This window comes from Sinocyclocheilus rhinocerous, unplaced genomic scaffold (assembly GCF_001515625.1).
Source record: "Sinocyclocheilus rhinocerous isolate Xijiao unplaced genomic scaffold, SAMN03320098_v1.1 scaffold228, whole genome shotgun sequence".
NCBI lineage: Eukaryota > Metazoa > Chordata > Actinopteri > Cypriniformes > Cyprinidae > Sinocyclocheilus > Sinocyclocheilus rhinocerous.
The window spans coordinates 607,186-621,846 of NW_015634565.1; the positions used below are offsets into that span (position 1 = coordinate 607,186).

Below are 14,661 nucleotides of genomic sequence, written 5' to 3' on the forward strand. Positions count from 1 at the left end.
ATATATATATCATAATATATATAATAATGTTTTTGAAAGAAGTCTCTTATGCTCATCAAGGCTGCATTTATTTGATCAAAAACACAGAAAAAAACAGTAATATTGTGAAATATTATTGCAATTTAAAATAAGGTTTTTCTATTTTAATATACTTTAAAATATAATTGATTTTTGTGATTCAAAGCTACATTTTCAGCATCATTACTCCAGTCTTCAGTGTCTCATGATCCTTCAGAAATCATTCTAATATGCTGATTTATTATCAATGTTAGAAATGCTTAATATTTTTTTGGAACCTGTGATACTTTGTTTCAGGATTCTTTGAGGAGTAAAAAGTTAAAAAGAATAGCATTTATTCAAAACAGACAATTTTTTGAAACAATATACACTACCGTTCAAAGGTTTGGGCTCAGTGCATTGTTTTTTCTTTCTTTCTTTTTTTGAAAAAAACTAATATTTTTATTCATCAGGGATGTGTTAAATTGATAAAAAGTGATAATATAAAGACTTATATTGAGAGAAAAAAATTTATATTTTGAATAAATGCAGTTCTTTCTAACTTTTTATTCATCGAAGAATAAAATATCAAAGGTTCATTCAATTTACAATGAAGGAATATGTATATGTATTTTTGATTCCATGTTGACTTCATGAAACACAACACACTTGATGGTAAAATCATTAGTATCTGTCTTTCACTGACCTATATGTCAATCAAAGAACAAAACTAGTTGTCCTCATCAGATTACAGTCTTTCTTGAATGTGGGACTTCAAGAGGAAAAACAGCAAGTGTAAATGTCATGTGAAAGAGAGAGGGGTAATTTGAGGAGGAATGGCATTGAGGATGCTTCTAGAAGCTCAACACACAGCAGTTTTATATTCCTGGCGGGATTCCCCACCATCGCCCCGCGTTCGGTCCCAGGTGGCGCGGCGCTGGCGTGACCTCACCTGCTATGAATCTCTGAAATGAGAGAATTATGGAGGAATGTGCAAACACACACAGGCTGGAGATGAGCGTGATAAGTGGAAGGAAGGAGTGCGACTGAACGGTGCCACTGCAACAAACTACACATAGTGTTTTTATAGATTTGCCGTGACAGTGCATCACACAAATGAGCTCCATTTTAAAAGTGCAGTACAAGAAAAATGAAAAATAAAAGAACAATCGATCTATAATATATTTATACTATATTTACAGTCTTTCAAAATGCATGTGTAGAGCACCAAAGAGTCCATCACACATTTTCATTTGGAGACAAAAGAGCATATTTCAGGTTAATTCAATTCAAAACTTTTTTATTAAGAAGTTTTGAGCTAAAAAGTCAAGTTGAGGGTGGTAAATGGGAAGTCAGGGGACCGTGACTGTGGTGGACCACTATAGGGGTCTTATCAGAATATGAATGATCTCATTGTCTCTGTCAGGAATTGTTTGGATTTTGCAGTTATGAGTCACCTGATTTTCCAAAGATAAATATATTGTTCAATAAATAATTTGAAAGTAGCATATGAGAGGTTTTCATAATATTAAATCAGAAAAACATACACTACCATTCAAAAGCTTGGGGTCTGTTGATTTTTATTTTTTTTAATAAATACTTTTATTCAGCAAGGATGCATTAAACTGATCTAAATTGATCACATTATAATGTTTCAAAAGATTTATATTAAGAAACTGTTTTTAACATTGATAATAAGCAGAAATGTTTCTTGAGCAGCAGATCAGCATATTAGAATGATTTCTGAAGGATCATGTGACACTGAAGACTGGAGTAATGATGCTGAAAATTCAGCTTTGACTATTTTAAAGGGGTCATATGATGCGATTTCAAGTTTTCCTTTCTCTTTGGAGTGTTACAAGCTGATTGTGCATAGATAAGATCCCTGAAGTTGCAAAGACTAAAGTCATCATATGACCCCTTTAAAATATATTCAAATATAAAACAGTTATTCTGATCCCTTCAATATGACGGCACGCTGAGCTTCCAGAAAAGCTATGATCCCCAGAGCTCTCCATGTTGTTCATTTGAGTCTATTCATGTCCATATATAGCTCAGATGATGCTGGTCTAATGACTGGAGCTCTACGGGGCCTCAATCTGCCTGTTTCACATTCTCAGAAGAACCCCACGCTAACAACAGGCCTCTCTGATGCTGTCGCCCCATCCACCGCTATTAGGACAGCCTGTGTTCACCACTACGATCACCACGTGAGTGTAGTCACTTGAAAATGAAGCAACGGTGAGAAGTGTTTGCTATACATACAGCTGTCAACATATACTACACTAAAAAAAAAAAAAAATTGGCCTAAAACCAATATTCTACACCAATTTTCACTTAGAAATTGCTTGTAAATTTCACAATTACAAAGAAACTGCAAGTGACACATAGAATTAAATGAAATTTTGAAGTAGAAAATATGAAATAGTATTTTCTTGTAAAACACACAACCTTTGAAAAATATTTTTTTCACAGTGTAGAAAATCACCTTTTCAAAACTTAAGTGATTTGTTGAGTCAATTTGTTTAAAAAAAACACGATACAATTAAAAATGAAAATCTCAATTATAGTTTTTAATCTGGTTACTGTGTAATTTAACCATTTCAGGGAAGAATTATTATATTTCATTAAAACTAAATATCGATCTTGTTACTTTAAATAAAATAAACATTAACTGATATAGAATAACATTTCTCATTTCTCATGTATTAAAATTTTTTTATAAAACTGAAATAAAAACAATATAGACATTTAAAAAAAAAACTAAACAAAATTACTAAAAATGTCAAATAAAAATAAAAAACTCAAAATACTAATAAAAACTACAACAGTATCTCAATGATACTAAATGAACTGTTTCAGATAAAATAAAAGAAACTTTGTAATGTCACGCTTCATTAGAAAATTATCCTTGCATTTTTTTCCACTTCACGAGCACATTTTACTGAAAACCATGCACACTGTTGACTGAAATGTCTGATTTACTCCTGTGGGATCTCCTCACCTCTCTCTCTCCTGCTCCAGCAGGTTGGTGAAATCATCGCTTTTGTTCATGAAGTCGACGTGTTTGCGCTTTTCATTGTCCAGGTCGGTGACGGTGCGTCGGTGGCATTTCTCGGCTAAGAGCAGCTGCTCTAACATCCGTCTGTACGTCTCACGCTGCTTCTCCTCCAAACGGTCCAGCTTTAGAGACAGAATGATTATCGCCATCATCAACTGCTTGCACTGGCACAACAGTATGTAAAGATTACTAAGGCAGTGTTCCTCACCTCTATCATAGGGATCTCATAGACGTCGTCTCGAATCAAGTCTCCGCTGGTCATCAGACTGTCTCTCTGCAGAGCCTGAAGAGGTTTGACTGGAAGCGCAGATCCGTAATGAGCCTCCAGAACTTCAGGTCGTGCTCTGCCAGACTGCAGCATGTGGATAATGTCTTCACGGGCCTAAAGCATACGGTGTTTATCATATTCAAATACCATGGTATTTCCATGATACATGGCATGCCATAGTATCCTATGTTTTAAGAATATATACTACAATGAAAAATGTTTGATGTTGAAACAATTTTCTACACCAAACAATTGCAAAGAACATTGTAACACATTGAATTAAACTAAATTATAGATATTTTCTTGTAAAACATTCACCAACTATCTTGTCAATCAGTAATAATGTTTTACTGACAACTTTCGAAAAACATAAATACATTTTTACAGTGTAAACTACTTTTTACAAACTTCCCTAAGCATTTGTTGTTTGCTGAATCAATTGTCAATCTGTTTAAAAACATGACAGAAATGAACTGGTTTTAATAAAAAATGACAAAAATTAAAATACTTCAGAGGAATTTTTCAAGGTTTTGTATCATGTGTCAATACATCCTCCTTGAGCACCAGCAGGGGGAGCTGTATGCTTCCATAAAACCTAAACATTAACAACCGTATGACATTGGCATGTAAAGACCATCACGCTATCATACTTCTTTTACAATTTTCTCACTATATCATATGTATACTGTGTACAGTATGCACATTTCTGTATGCACAGAATATCCAAATCACCTACACTACTGTTCAAATGTTCGGGGTTGGTAAAATTATTTCATTTTTTTTTTTAAGTCTCTTCTGGTCACCAAGTCTGCAATTTTGATCAAAAATAAAGTAAAAACAGTATTATTGTGAAATATTATTACAATTTAAAAGAACTTATTTTATATATTCAAATAGAATATATATTACTCCAGTCTTCAGTGTCACATGATCCTTCAGAATTTATTCTAATATGCTGATTTGCTGCTCAATAAACATTTCATCAATATATTCATCAATTATCATCAATGCTGAAAACAGTTGTGCTGCTTCATATATTTGTGTTAACAGTTTTTTGCGTATCAGCGTAAGTGTATAAAGCATCATAATCCTTCTGTCATCTTATTCAACTCCTTTTTGAATGACAGTGATGCTTTTCAAATATTATTGGAGTACGTTTGACAAGAAAATACTATTTCAGTCTTTCTACTTCAAAATTTCACGTTTAATTCAATGTGCTACTTGCCATTTCTATGTATTTATTTGTGAAATTTAGTAGCAATTTCCGAGAGAAAAGTGTTTTAAAGAAATCACATTTTTCTTGTCACCATGCAGTGAAACCTCACCTGAACTTCTCCCTCCATGACTCCCAGCAGATGGATGAGATCTTCTTTGGAGAGGTCCATCAGTCCGGCTCTCCTCTGCTGCATCTCGCGAGGCCTCTGAGGCTTCTGCAAAGTCCCAGAAACAGCCTTCTCCTCACTGCTCTCTTTTTCCTCCCGAGCTTTGCTTTTCTTCTTCATCAGCTCTTGTTTGCTTCTCTGTTTCTCAGTGCTGTGGATTTTAGCGAGCGGCTTCAGTGGTCTGTTCTCTGGCCCCTCCATATCGCTGCTCCTGGACCTCATCTTCACCTGCAGGTGCAAACAAAGATGAACATCATCCACAGATACACCAGAGACAATCTCCTGAACATATCACACAGTTAGAACAATAAAACATCTAATAGCTTTCAGCACACTGCACACAAGTGTTCTTCCTCTGTATTTTTGTCTTATTTTCTAGTACAAATTTCTAAAACAAGATACATTTATTTGAGAAGTAAAATAACCAATTGGGTAAGAAAAATAGGTTTACCTTTGAATTAATTCCCCATTGGCACACTTAAGATATAGATGTGTTTGTTTCTTCATCAGAACATAGTTGGAGAAATGGATGCTCTGCAGTGAATGGGTGCCGTCAGAATGAGAGTCCAAACAGCTGATAAAAACATCACAATAATCCACAAGTAATCCACACCACTCCAGTCCATCAGTTAACATTTTGTGAAGCCAAAAGCTGTGTGTTTGTAAGAAACAAATCCATCGTTAAGACATTTTAACTTTAAACCATTGCTTCTGGACAAAATACGAGTCCATAATCCAAAAATTCAGTGAAAAAGTCCATCTCCTGTTCTCTCTCACATCAAAATCCACCCACATATTTGTTTAGAATTGTTTTCGCATGTAAACGGTGCTTGATCTGTTTTCTTCTCCTGACAACTTTTTCACTGGAGGAAGTGTTATTATGGATTATGGACTATATTTTAGCTGGAATCAATGGTTCAGTGATGGATTTGTTTCTTCTTCTCAAACTTTTGGCTTTTGGCTTCACAAAACGTTAATTTATGGACCGGAGTGGTGTGGATTACTTGTGGATTATTGTGATGTTTTTATCAGCTGTTTGGACTCTCATTCTGACGGCACCCATTCACTGCAGAGCATCCATTGGTGAGCAAGTGATGCAATGCTACATTTCTCCAAATCTGTTCAGATGAAGAAACAAACTCATCTAGAATGGACTGAGGGTGAGTAAATATTCAGCAAATTTTCATTTTGGGGTGAACTAGTCCTTTAAGTCATTTTGCATCTCAACTTAATGTATCTTGATTTAAGAATTTATAGATATTTGTACTGGAAAAAATAAAAAATGCTGAGGAACAATATAATTTTTTTTGCTGTGCATCTGATTCTTCAGTTATTTGCAACTGTACAGTATATAATGGATTTACATGGTCAAGGTACTTGCAATGATATGTCCAAAAAAATCATGCAATTGCCAGGTTTTATAGTAATTTAACACCTTTTTTACAGTGTATGTTTCAAGTGAAGTAAAAATCAATCACTAGTGGACCCAAGACTCTCATATCAAATGTCTGCAGTCTTAAGCTCTGAGCCAACTCTTGATATTTTAATATGTAGTTTGCCCTTGTAGCTAATCTGCAACAGCTTCATTTCTCATGTTCCCATGTGCAGATTTAAGAGGGGGATTTCCCTGAGAGTGAGAGCGAGAGAGAGAGAGAGAGAGAGAGAGAGAGGGATGTAATGAGCGCTGAGCTCAACGATGACATCAGGATTTTTGATAAAGTGCGTACGCGCTGCCTCCCGTATGATCTCACACCCAGCCTATCTGGCCTGATCCAGCACTGCCCTCAGAGTATCTCAGAGAGATCTCCGCTCCAGTCCCACACATCACTCACCATCCACGCTCCCATCAGAACTGAGTCTGGGTGAAACTGCAGAAGATCAGAGCGCTTAATGAAACTTATTATTAAAACAAGATGTTCAGTTCACTATGCTGAATTTGATCATAAAGCCCCCACATTTGAGCAACAGTATGAGAACTAGTATAATCGGAATGAAGCTTTTTCAAACTACATTAATTCATGCAGCTCTTTTTACCCAAAGATACTTATTCGAACGTATGATTCTGGTGCTATATAACACTATATGTGAAATATTATTATATATTATAAGCATTTTGTAGACAGACAAATATATATATATTTTTTTTTTTATATTTTCTATCTAATTTATTTATTTATTAATTTATACACACACACATATACAGTATATATAAATAATTTAATATATAAAACTTTACATACATATATAACATTTTATATACATATTTATTTTATATACATATTTTTATATATAATTAATATATATTAATATATAGTATTCATATACATTTTTATAATAACACATTTAGTTTCCGATATTTGATACTGTCATGATATTATATTTTACAAATAAACATAATATTTCTGATTTATTACTGTTAACAGCTATACATATTAAACAAAAAGAAACATTTTGCTTATTATAAATTACAACTTTATCATACATAATTTGTATGTATATTTTATATTTTATACTGTTTTTTATTTATAATTTATAATATGTATACTATATTTAATTGTTTTACATATTTCTAATATATAAATTATATCATATCTAATATGTACAGCTTTTAACAGTATTAAGTAAGAAATTAAATTCCATACTATGACATTTCTTGTAATTTTTTATTATATAATTTATAAATATAAAGTGTACTATAGATTTGACAGACAGACATAGACAGACAGACAGACAGACAGATAGATAGACAGACACAGACAGACAGATAGACAGACAGACAGACAGACAGACACAGATAGACAGATAGACAGACAGACAGACAGACAGATAGATAGATAGATAGATAGATAGATAGATTTCAATATACTGATCTGGATAATCTAAAAGAATAAGTATAATATAAACACTAATAATCAATATCTTAATCTCAGGCGTTTGGACAAAGTTTGGAGTGACTCTGATGAAACCAGCAAGTAACCAAAGACGGGAAAACCCTGGCAGACGAATTGTTGCAGAAAGTATGTGTTATTAATAGAAGCGTGTTGCACAGTTGTGGCCATGGGAGTGTTTTCATTTCGATGGTGACTTTAACTTGTTGTGCTTCTGTTATGACATTCAATCGCTGTCCAAAATAGCAATGACAACACTTGAATACACACAAATGTTCATTATGTCCTCTATGATGAAATCCAAAAATATACAGAAGCTGTTGACAGACTGATGCCGTCCCAAACAGTCATTTAGATGAGAGTTCGATCTATTGGAGTTTTTCACAAACCTCAATTCTCTAACTCGAGACGGGAGTATTTTTAACTTTGATTATGCCCGAGAGATTCGGGGTGACCTTATCTCTGTTATTACTGGAGATATAAATGAGAATTTGTCTTATATTTACACTGAGAATATGCACCTCGCTCCTGAAGAGCTCCCCGGGCGCTTCACGCAGCTGCTCCTTGCTGAAATTGAGCAGTATTTATAGCGAGAGACACATTTGTACACAGGAGACACCAGAAACACTCACACTTCATCCGCCAATCCGATCGAGGATGTTGAACTTCACAGCTATCAATTTTGTTACACACGTGTCTCCTGGGAAATTTAAACGGCTGAATGCCGTGAATGAACGCTGGTTACTTGCAGCTCCTGTAATAATTAATTCCTCAGATTCTCGGGGTATTTGATGGGCAAGCATCAGTGGCACTTCGTTTATATTTAGTAATGGATACTGCTGGAGCTTGATGCACATGGATACACACTCAAATACCGGCACATTCTTGGTTGGCATAACAGTACGGCTAATCTGGGATCACAAAAACTGGCTCATACCAACCATGCATATTATAGGGTGCATGCATATTTCAAAAAATTAAATGTTAAATTAAAAACTATTTATCTATAATAAATCATCTCTAACAAAAATAAATTATTGTTATTTATACACTTATACTGAATAATTTTTAATTATAGGATTTTGTCATTTTTTTATAAATATATTTATTTAGTTTTTATTTCAGTTAGTAATTTTAATATTTTAATTGAAACTTATTTCAGTTACATGCCAAGGTAATACTTCTCATTTTTGTGTAGTGTATGTTTTTCAGCTAATATTTATATTTCATTTTTTCAAGCTATTTATTAATTTATTGATTCAATATTTATAAAAAAATATAAAATAAATATTAAAAAAATGTTTTTTTCATAATTTTACAATTTTAACTTGCACTTATTTCTGTTAGAAGCCAAGGCAAAAAAATCAATTTTTCGTTTATTTTAAGGTTTAATCTAATATTTAATTTTATTCCAGCTTTATTAAAATTAACAAAAATATTTTAACACTGACATGCACTAGTGGAACTGTCACTAACATATACAAGAATGCTTTTGTCATTTTTATTATTATTTTTTTTTAATACTTATAAATTGTGTTTATTTTTTATTTCAGTAACTTATTTCAGTAAAATGCCAAGGTAATTTCTAATTTTGGTTCAAGTTTTCATCTGATATTTCATTTTATTTCTTTTTTATTTCAAATAACAAAAATGTTTGTTTGTTTATGAATGTATGTACAGTATGCATTTATTTATTCATTCATTTATTTATATTTATATCTTTTTTTAACCATAACAACACTGGCATGCACTATAAAACCATGCACCACTGAAATAAACAGAAATGCAAACAGACTTTCTCAAGGTATTACAGACCTCCTTGGTTTCAACCCACTACTAACGTCAACCTCAACCAGATAACCAGTGTTAAACGACATAATGGCAGGTGCTAACAGTTGTGTAAATATTTCCTCCCCCATCCTCCACCACACAGAGAGACAGTGCTGAACCCACACAGACATCTCCAGTTCTGGAGGAAAACGTCAGAGTTAGTCTCAGCCGTGTGAAGGCTGGAGCACTGTGACTAAATAAGGGCAAAGAAACTCTCACATTGACGGTTCGTCTGGCACAAACTGACGCGCTGCGTTTGTGTTGATCATATGATTGCCAAAATTAAGCTCATCATACGCTCATTATTTTAACACATCAGACAAACACAACTATCTGTACCTGCCCTCTCTGAGAGAGAGACAAATAGGTAATTCTTAGGATTTACCATGCTTTATTTTCAGAAAATGTCCGAAAGAATCCCTGGAAAGTTATTAACACACATGAAATTAAAATAAATGTCTTAAATATTTCATTTGTTTCTCAATGAGAGTAATAACTGAATGCACGCGACTTGCTGAAGTGCCCTTTTTCTCAAATGTTTCTTCTGAGGGAGAGAAAACTGGAGATGTGTACTAGAGATCAGTACACTCTAAAAAATGCTGGGTTAAATGCAACCCAGCGCTGGGTAAAATAGGGACAAACCCAGCTATTGGGTTGTTTTGACCCAGCGGTTGCGTTGTTTTGAACCCAACCGCTGGGTCAAAACATCCCAATAGCTGGGTTTGTCCCTTTTTAACCCAGCGCTGGGTTATATTTAACCCAGCATTTTTTAGAGTGTAGCAGCTCAGATCACTTTGAGACATTGCTGTCCACATTAATGCATTTCATTTTATGCAATTAAATTTTAATGAGTTGTTTGGGCTTGTTTTGCAGTTGAAATGTCTGCAAATCCTTAAAACAAGATACAAATAATGCATCTTGAATATGCCAGATTTGTATACATTAAACAAGTGGGAAAATCTGCCAAGTGCAGTAAGACAAAATACACTCTCTGAAGTCTTAATATTGTGCAATGCAATTACATTTTGAGGATTTTTAAATATTTTAACTGGAAAGTTAAATTAAAATGCTTGTTAAAAGTAGGATTTATGCTTGCTGTATTCCATTTGTCAAATTTCTGTATTTTTATTGCTCCCAAGGCATTCATTTTATAGCTCTACACTGCTACATTAATTTTAATGAATTGTCTTGAGTGAGTAGTTTTCCATTCTTAAAACAAGACTTAATTTTAAGGAATGCATCTTAAATATGCCAGATTTTTTTTACACTTAAAACAAGTGCAGTAAGACAAAATACTGAAAGCAACTCTTAATACTGAATGCAACGTAATTATGTTAAAGATTTTTGGATATTCTAATTAGAAAATTAGACTGAAATTCTAAGTAAGATTGTTTACATTTCTGTCCATTTTTATTGCTCAACGCATTTTCGGCATTTTTAGACAAACATCTGAGGCAAAGTTGATGCTGAAATGAGCGTAACAGAATGCAATTTCGCCAACATCAAAGTATCCTCCTCTGTAACATGTTTACCGTGCATCTTCCCTATACAACTCCAGTCGTGTTCTCATCAGAAGTACAATACCTACAACACTCATGCACCAGATGAAACACTTCCTGTGACGGCACAAGCTCTGACCATCTGCCATTTCCTCCTGTACCTTCCTGTAGTATGATCCGCTAAAAATACCCATATCACAAGTGCACACCAGCTATTTGTGCCTGAATGCACAAAGTCAAAGTCAACATCAAATGTAAGTAAGATTGTTTACATTTCTGTCCATTTTTATAACACATTTTAGGACAAACATCTGAGGCAAAGTTGATGCTGAAATGAGCATAACAGAATGCAATTTCGCCAACATCAAAGTATCCTCCTCTGTAACATGTTTACCGTGCATCTTCCCTATACAACTCCAGTCGTGTTCTCATCAGAAGTACAATACCTACAACACTCATGCACCAGATGAAACACTTCCTGTGACGGCACAAGCTCTGACCATCTGCCATTTCCTCCTGTACCTTCCTGTAGTATGAGCCGCTAAAAATACCCATATCACAAGTGCACACCAGCTATTTGTGCCTGAATGCACTTAAAGTCAGTCAACATCAAATGAACTATATTCACTATCTTAACACACATTACTGATCTGATTGAATTATCCATTAATTCACGTTATTCAAATGGATATTGTATCTGATAAAAATGTAAATGCGCACCTTGGATGCAATGCATTTTAAGCTATGTTTATGTGGTCCAGTGATATGAGGGGAAAAAGAAAACAAAAACACAAACACATCTGACTGATTGTTCATTCAGAGCGCACACAGTCATTCAACAAGCATGTGGGCGATGAGCCGTCCAGCGCTGGCATGATGAGGACCACAGCCTTAATCTAATAAATGTGACCTGATGTCACCCTACATGGGATGGAGAGTGAGAGAGAGAGAGAGAGGGCAGGGAGAGGTTGAAGAGTGCATACAAAAATAGGATTCATAAATTACAGCCTAGGTTAAAATGGCACATGATGAAAGCGTGGAGTTGCGTTTTAGGTGAGAGTTCAAGAGGACTCTCATACTGTACTTCATGACGGTCACGCAGTACTACTGTACTGAAATTTGCCTCTTTCCTCATCTCTCTCTGTCTCTCTAATTTACATTAGACAGCCAACTGTCCTGAATACCATGTAAGAAGTAAAATAATGTCAGTCATTATAGCAAAATAAACACAGATAGAATGAACAAGACCTCTGTCTTTACACAATTATGTATACTGTAACAGAATGTAGCAGCTTCTGTGGAAGATGCAGGCTGTAATAAAGCAATATGCCCCAAAAAGCCATGGTTTACAGTGAATTTATAACAGCTAAGGGGCGTTGTTAGACACGACGTGGACTTATTCCATATATGTTGCAAGGTTTCACAAAATAAAACAAAGCAAATAAAATGTAATGATATTAATAAAAACATTCTCCTGCCAAACAATGTAGTTCCTCAGAGACGATTGTGGTTGCAGCAAAGTGGGAACTCTGTATGTTAGTTTAAAACAGCTTCGAACACGGCTCAACCAATCAGAATCAAGGACTATCCGTTTTATAATTATATTCAGGGGACAACAGTTTTACAATTGGCTGTCAAAACCATATTTGTTGACCACTAATCTATATGCTGGGGGGAATGTATCACCCTATAGAGTGCCAACAATGTCTTAAAGGGGGTTATGAGAGGCCTGAGGTGGGAAAAAAGTAGAAAATAATAAATAGAATGATAGGACAAATGATTGGACAAACAAATGGATGGATGGATGGATTTAACGATAAAACGACGGATGGATGATGGATGGATTTAACGATAAAACGACGGATGGATGATGGATGGATTTAACGATAAAACGACAGATGGACGGATGGATGGATGGATAGATGGATAGAACGATAAATGAATAAAATGATAGAATGCTAAATGGGTGAAAGGATGGATGGATGATGGATGAATGTAGATGGAATGATAGAATGATAGATAGAAAAACAGATATGATGGACGGATGGAAGGAATGTTAAAACAGTGGATGGATGGATGGATGGAAGGAAGGATGGAAGGATGGACTGATGGATAGAAGGAAAGAACAACAGATGGATGGATGGATGGATGGAATGATAAATGGATAAAATGATAGAATGCTAAATGGGTGGGTGAATGGATGGATGGATGATGGATGAATGTAGATGGAATGATAGAATAATAGATAGAACAACAGATATGATGGACGGATGGAAGGAACGTTAAAACAGTGGATGGATGGACTGATGGATAGAAGGAAAGAACAACAGATGGATGGATGGATAGAATGATAAATGGATAAAATTATAGAATGATAAATGGGTGAATGGATGGATGGATGATGGATGAATGTAGATGGAATGATAGAATAATAGATAGAACAACAGATATGATGGACGGAAGGATGGATGGAAGGAACGTTAAAACAATGGATGGATGGATGGATGGAGTGACAGAATGGTAGAACAAAAGATGGATTGAGGGATGGATGGACCTATAAAGCAATGGATGGATGAAACAATAGAACAGGTAGATAGAATCATGAACTTTGAAAAATTTAATTATTTGTATATTTTGCAGTCCACTAAAAAAAAACAAAAAAAACAGTTTAGACAGTTAGCAAACTGTGCCGTTTAGTGAAAATATCTTGAACTCTCCACAAGGGACTTAGAGTTAGAGGTCTCAGGATAGGGATTTGGAAATAAACACTAACCCAAATTTGTGCAATAGCCCAAGTCAAGTCAACATCATCATAATAAAAACAAAAATCCTGAAATTTTCAGAAACAGACGGCACTGAGAATGACCCACGGTCAGCAAAGACTGCGGCAGTCATGCAATATGACGTGCCTTTTCTCAGGAATAGCTCTGCTACCTGGAACATTCCTTCCATTGCACAAACGGCTCCTTCAAAATCACCTCCTTCAGAAAGACATCTGCTGATCCAGAATGAGAAACACTCGACGTGTAATGACTTCAGTGTTAGCTTTATACACGCTTTGGGAGTCGTTTATATCACAGCGATCTCCTTTGTCCTGCACGGCTGTGATTGATGAGCAAACGTTACTGATAAGCATGTTTTCATATGGCCGTATGGTTCTGCTCCGTATGGTTCAACAGTGGACGAATGACCAGATGCCTTTCTGATGGGAGGAAGATGATGTCATTTCCCTCATACAGTAAAATAAGTTAAGATCATTAAACTCTCGTATCACACTAATAATATTTATAATGATACTTTACTCACCCTCAGGCCATCCAAGATGTAGATGAGTTTATTTTTTCATAGGAACAGATTAGGAGAAATTCAGCATTCCATCACTTGCTCAGCAATGGATGCTCTGCAGTGAATGGGTGCCGTCAGAATGAGAGTCCAAACAGCTGATAAAAACATCACAAACTTCTGGCCAAAATACCAATCCATAATCCTTTCCTTTGAATTTAAAAACATCTCACTGATGGATTTACTTCTTCCAAACATGCAGATTTTCACTTCACAAGACATTAACCGATGGACTGGAGTGGTGTGGATTACTTGTGGATTATTGTGATGTTTTTATCAGCTGTTTGGACTCTCATTCTGACGGCACCCATTCACTGCAGAGCATCCATTGGTGAGCAAGTGATGCAATGCTACATTTCTCCAAATCTGTTCCCATGAAGAAACAAACTCATCT

General features: G+C 35.0%; 1 protein-coding gene across 3 annotated transcripts in view; it reads right to left on the reverse strand.

Annotated features, from left to right (window-relative positions):
• The window catches only part of LOC107745896 (filamin-A-interacting protein 1-like), a 33,049-nt gene that overhangs the window by 11,054 nt on the left and 7,334 nt on the right, over window positions 1-14,661 (reverse strand). For all 3 annotated transcript variants that reach the window (XM_016559932.1, XM_016559931.1, XM_016559930.1), the window contains 3 exons: window positions 4,652-4,936; window positions 3,267-3,440; window positions 3,002-3,180 (listed from right to left, as the gene is read on the reverse strand). In XM_016559932.1, the coding sequence (XP_016415418.1) occupies window positions 3,002-3,180; window positions 3,267-3,440; window positions 4,652-4,930 (632 nt within the window). In that variant the 5' untranslated portion in view covers window positions 4,931-4,936. The remainder of the gene's footprint in view (window positions 1-3,001; window positions 3,181-3,266; window positions 3,441-4,651; window positions 4,937-14,661) is intronic.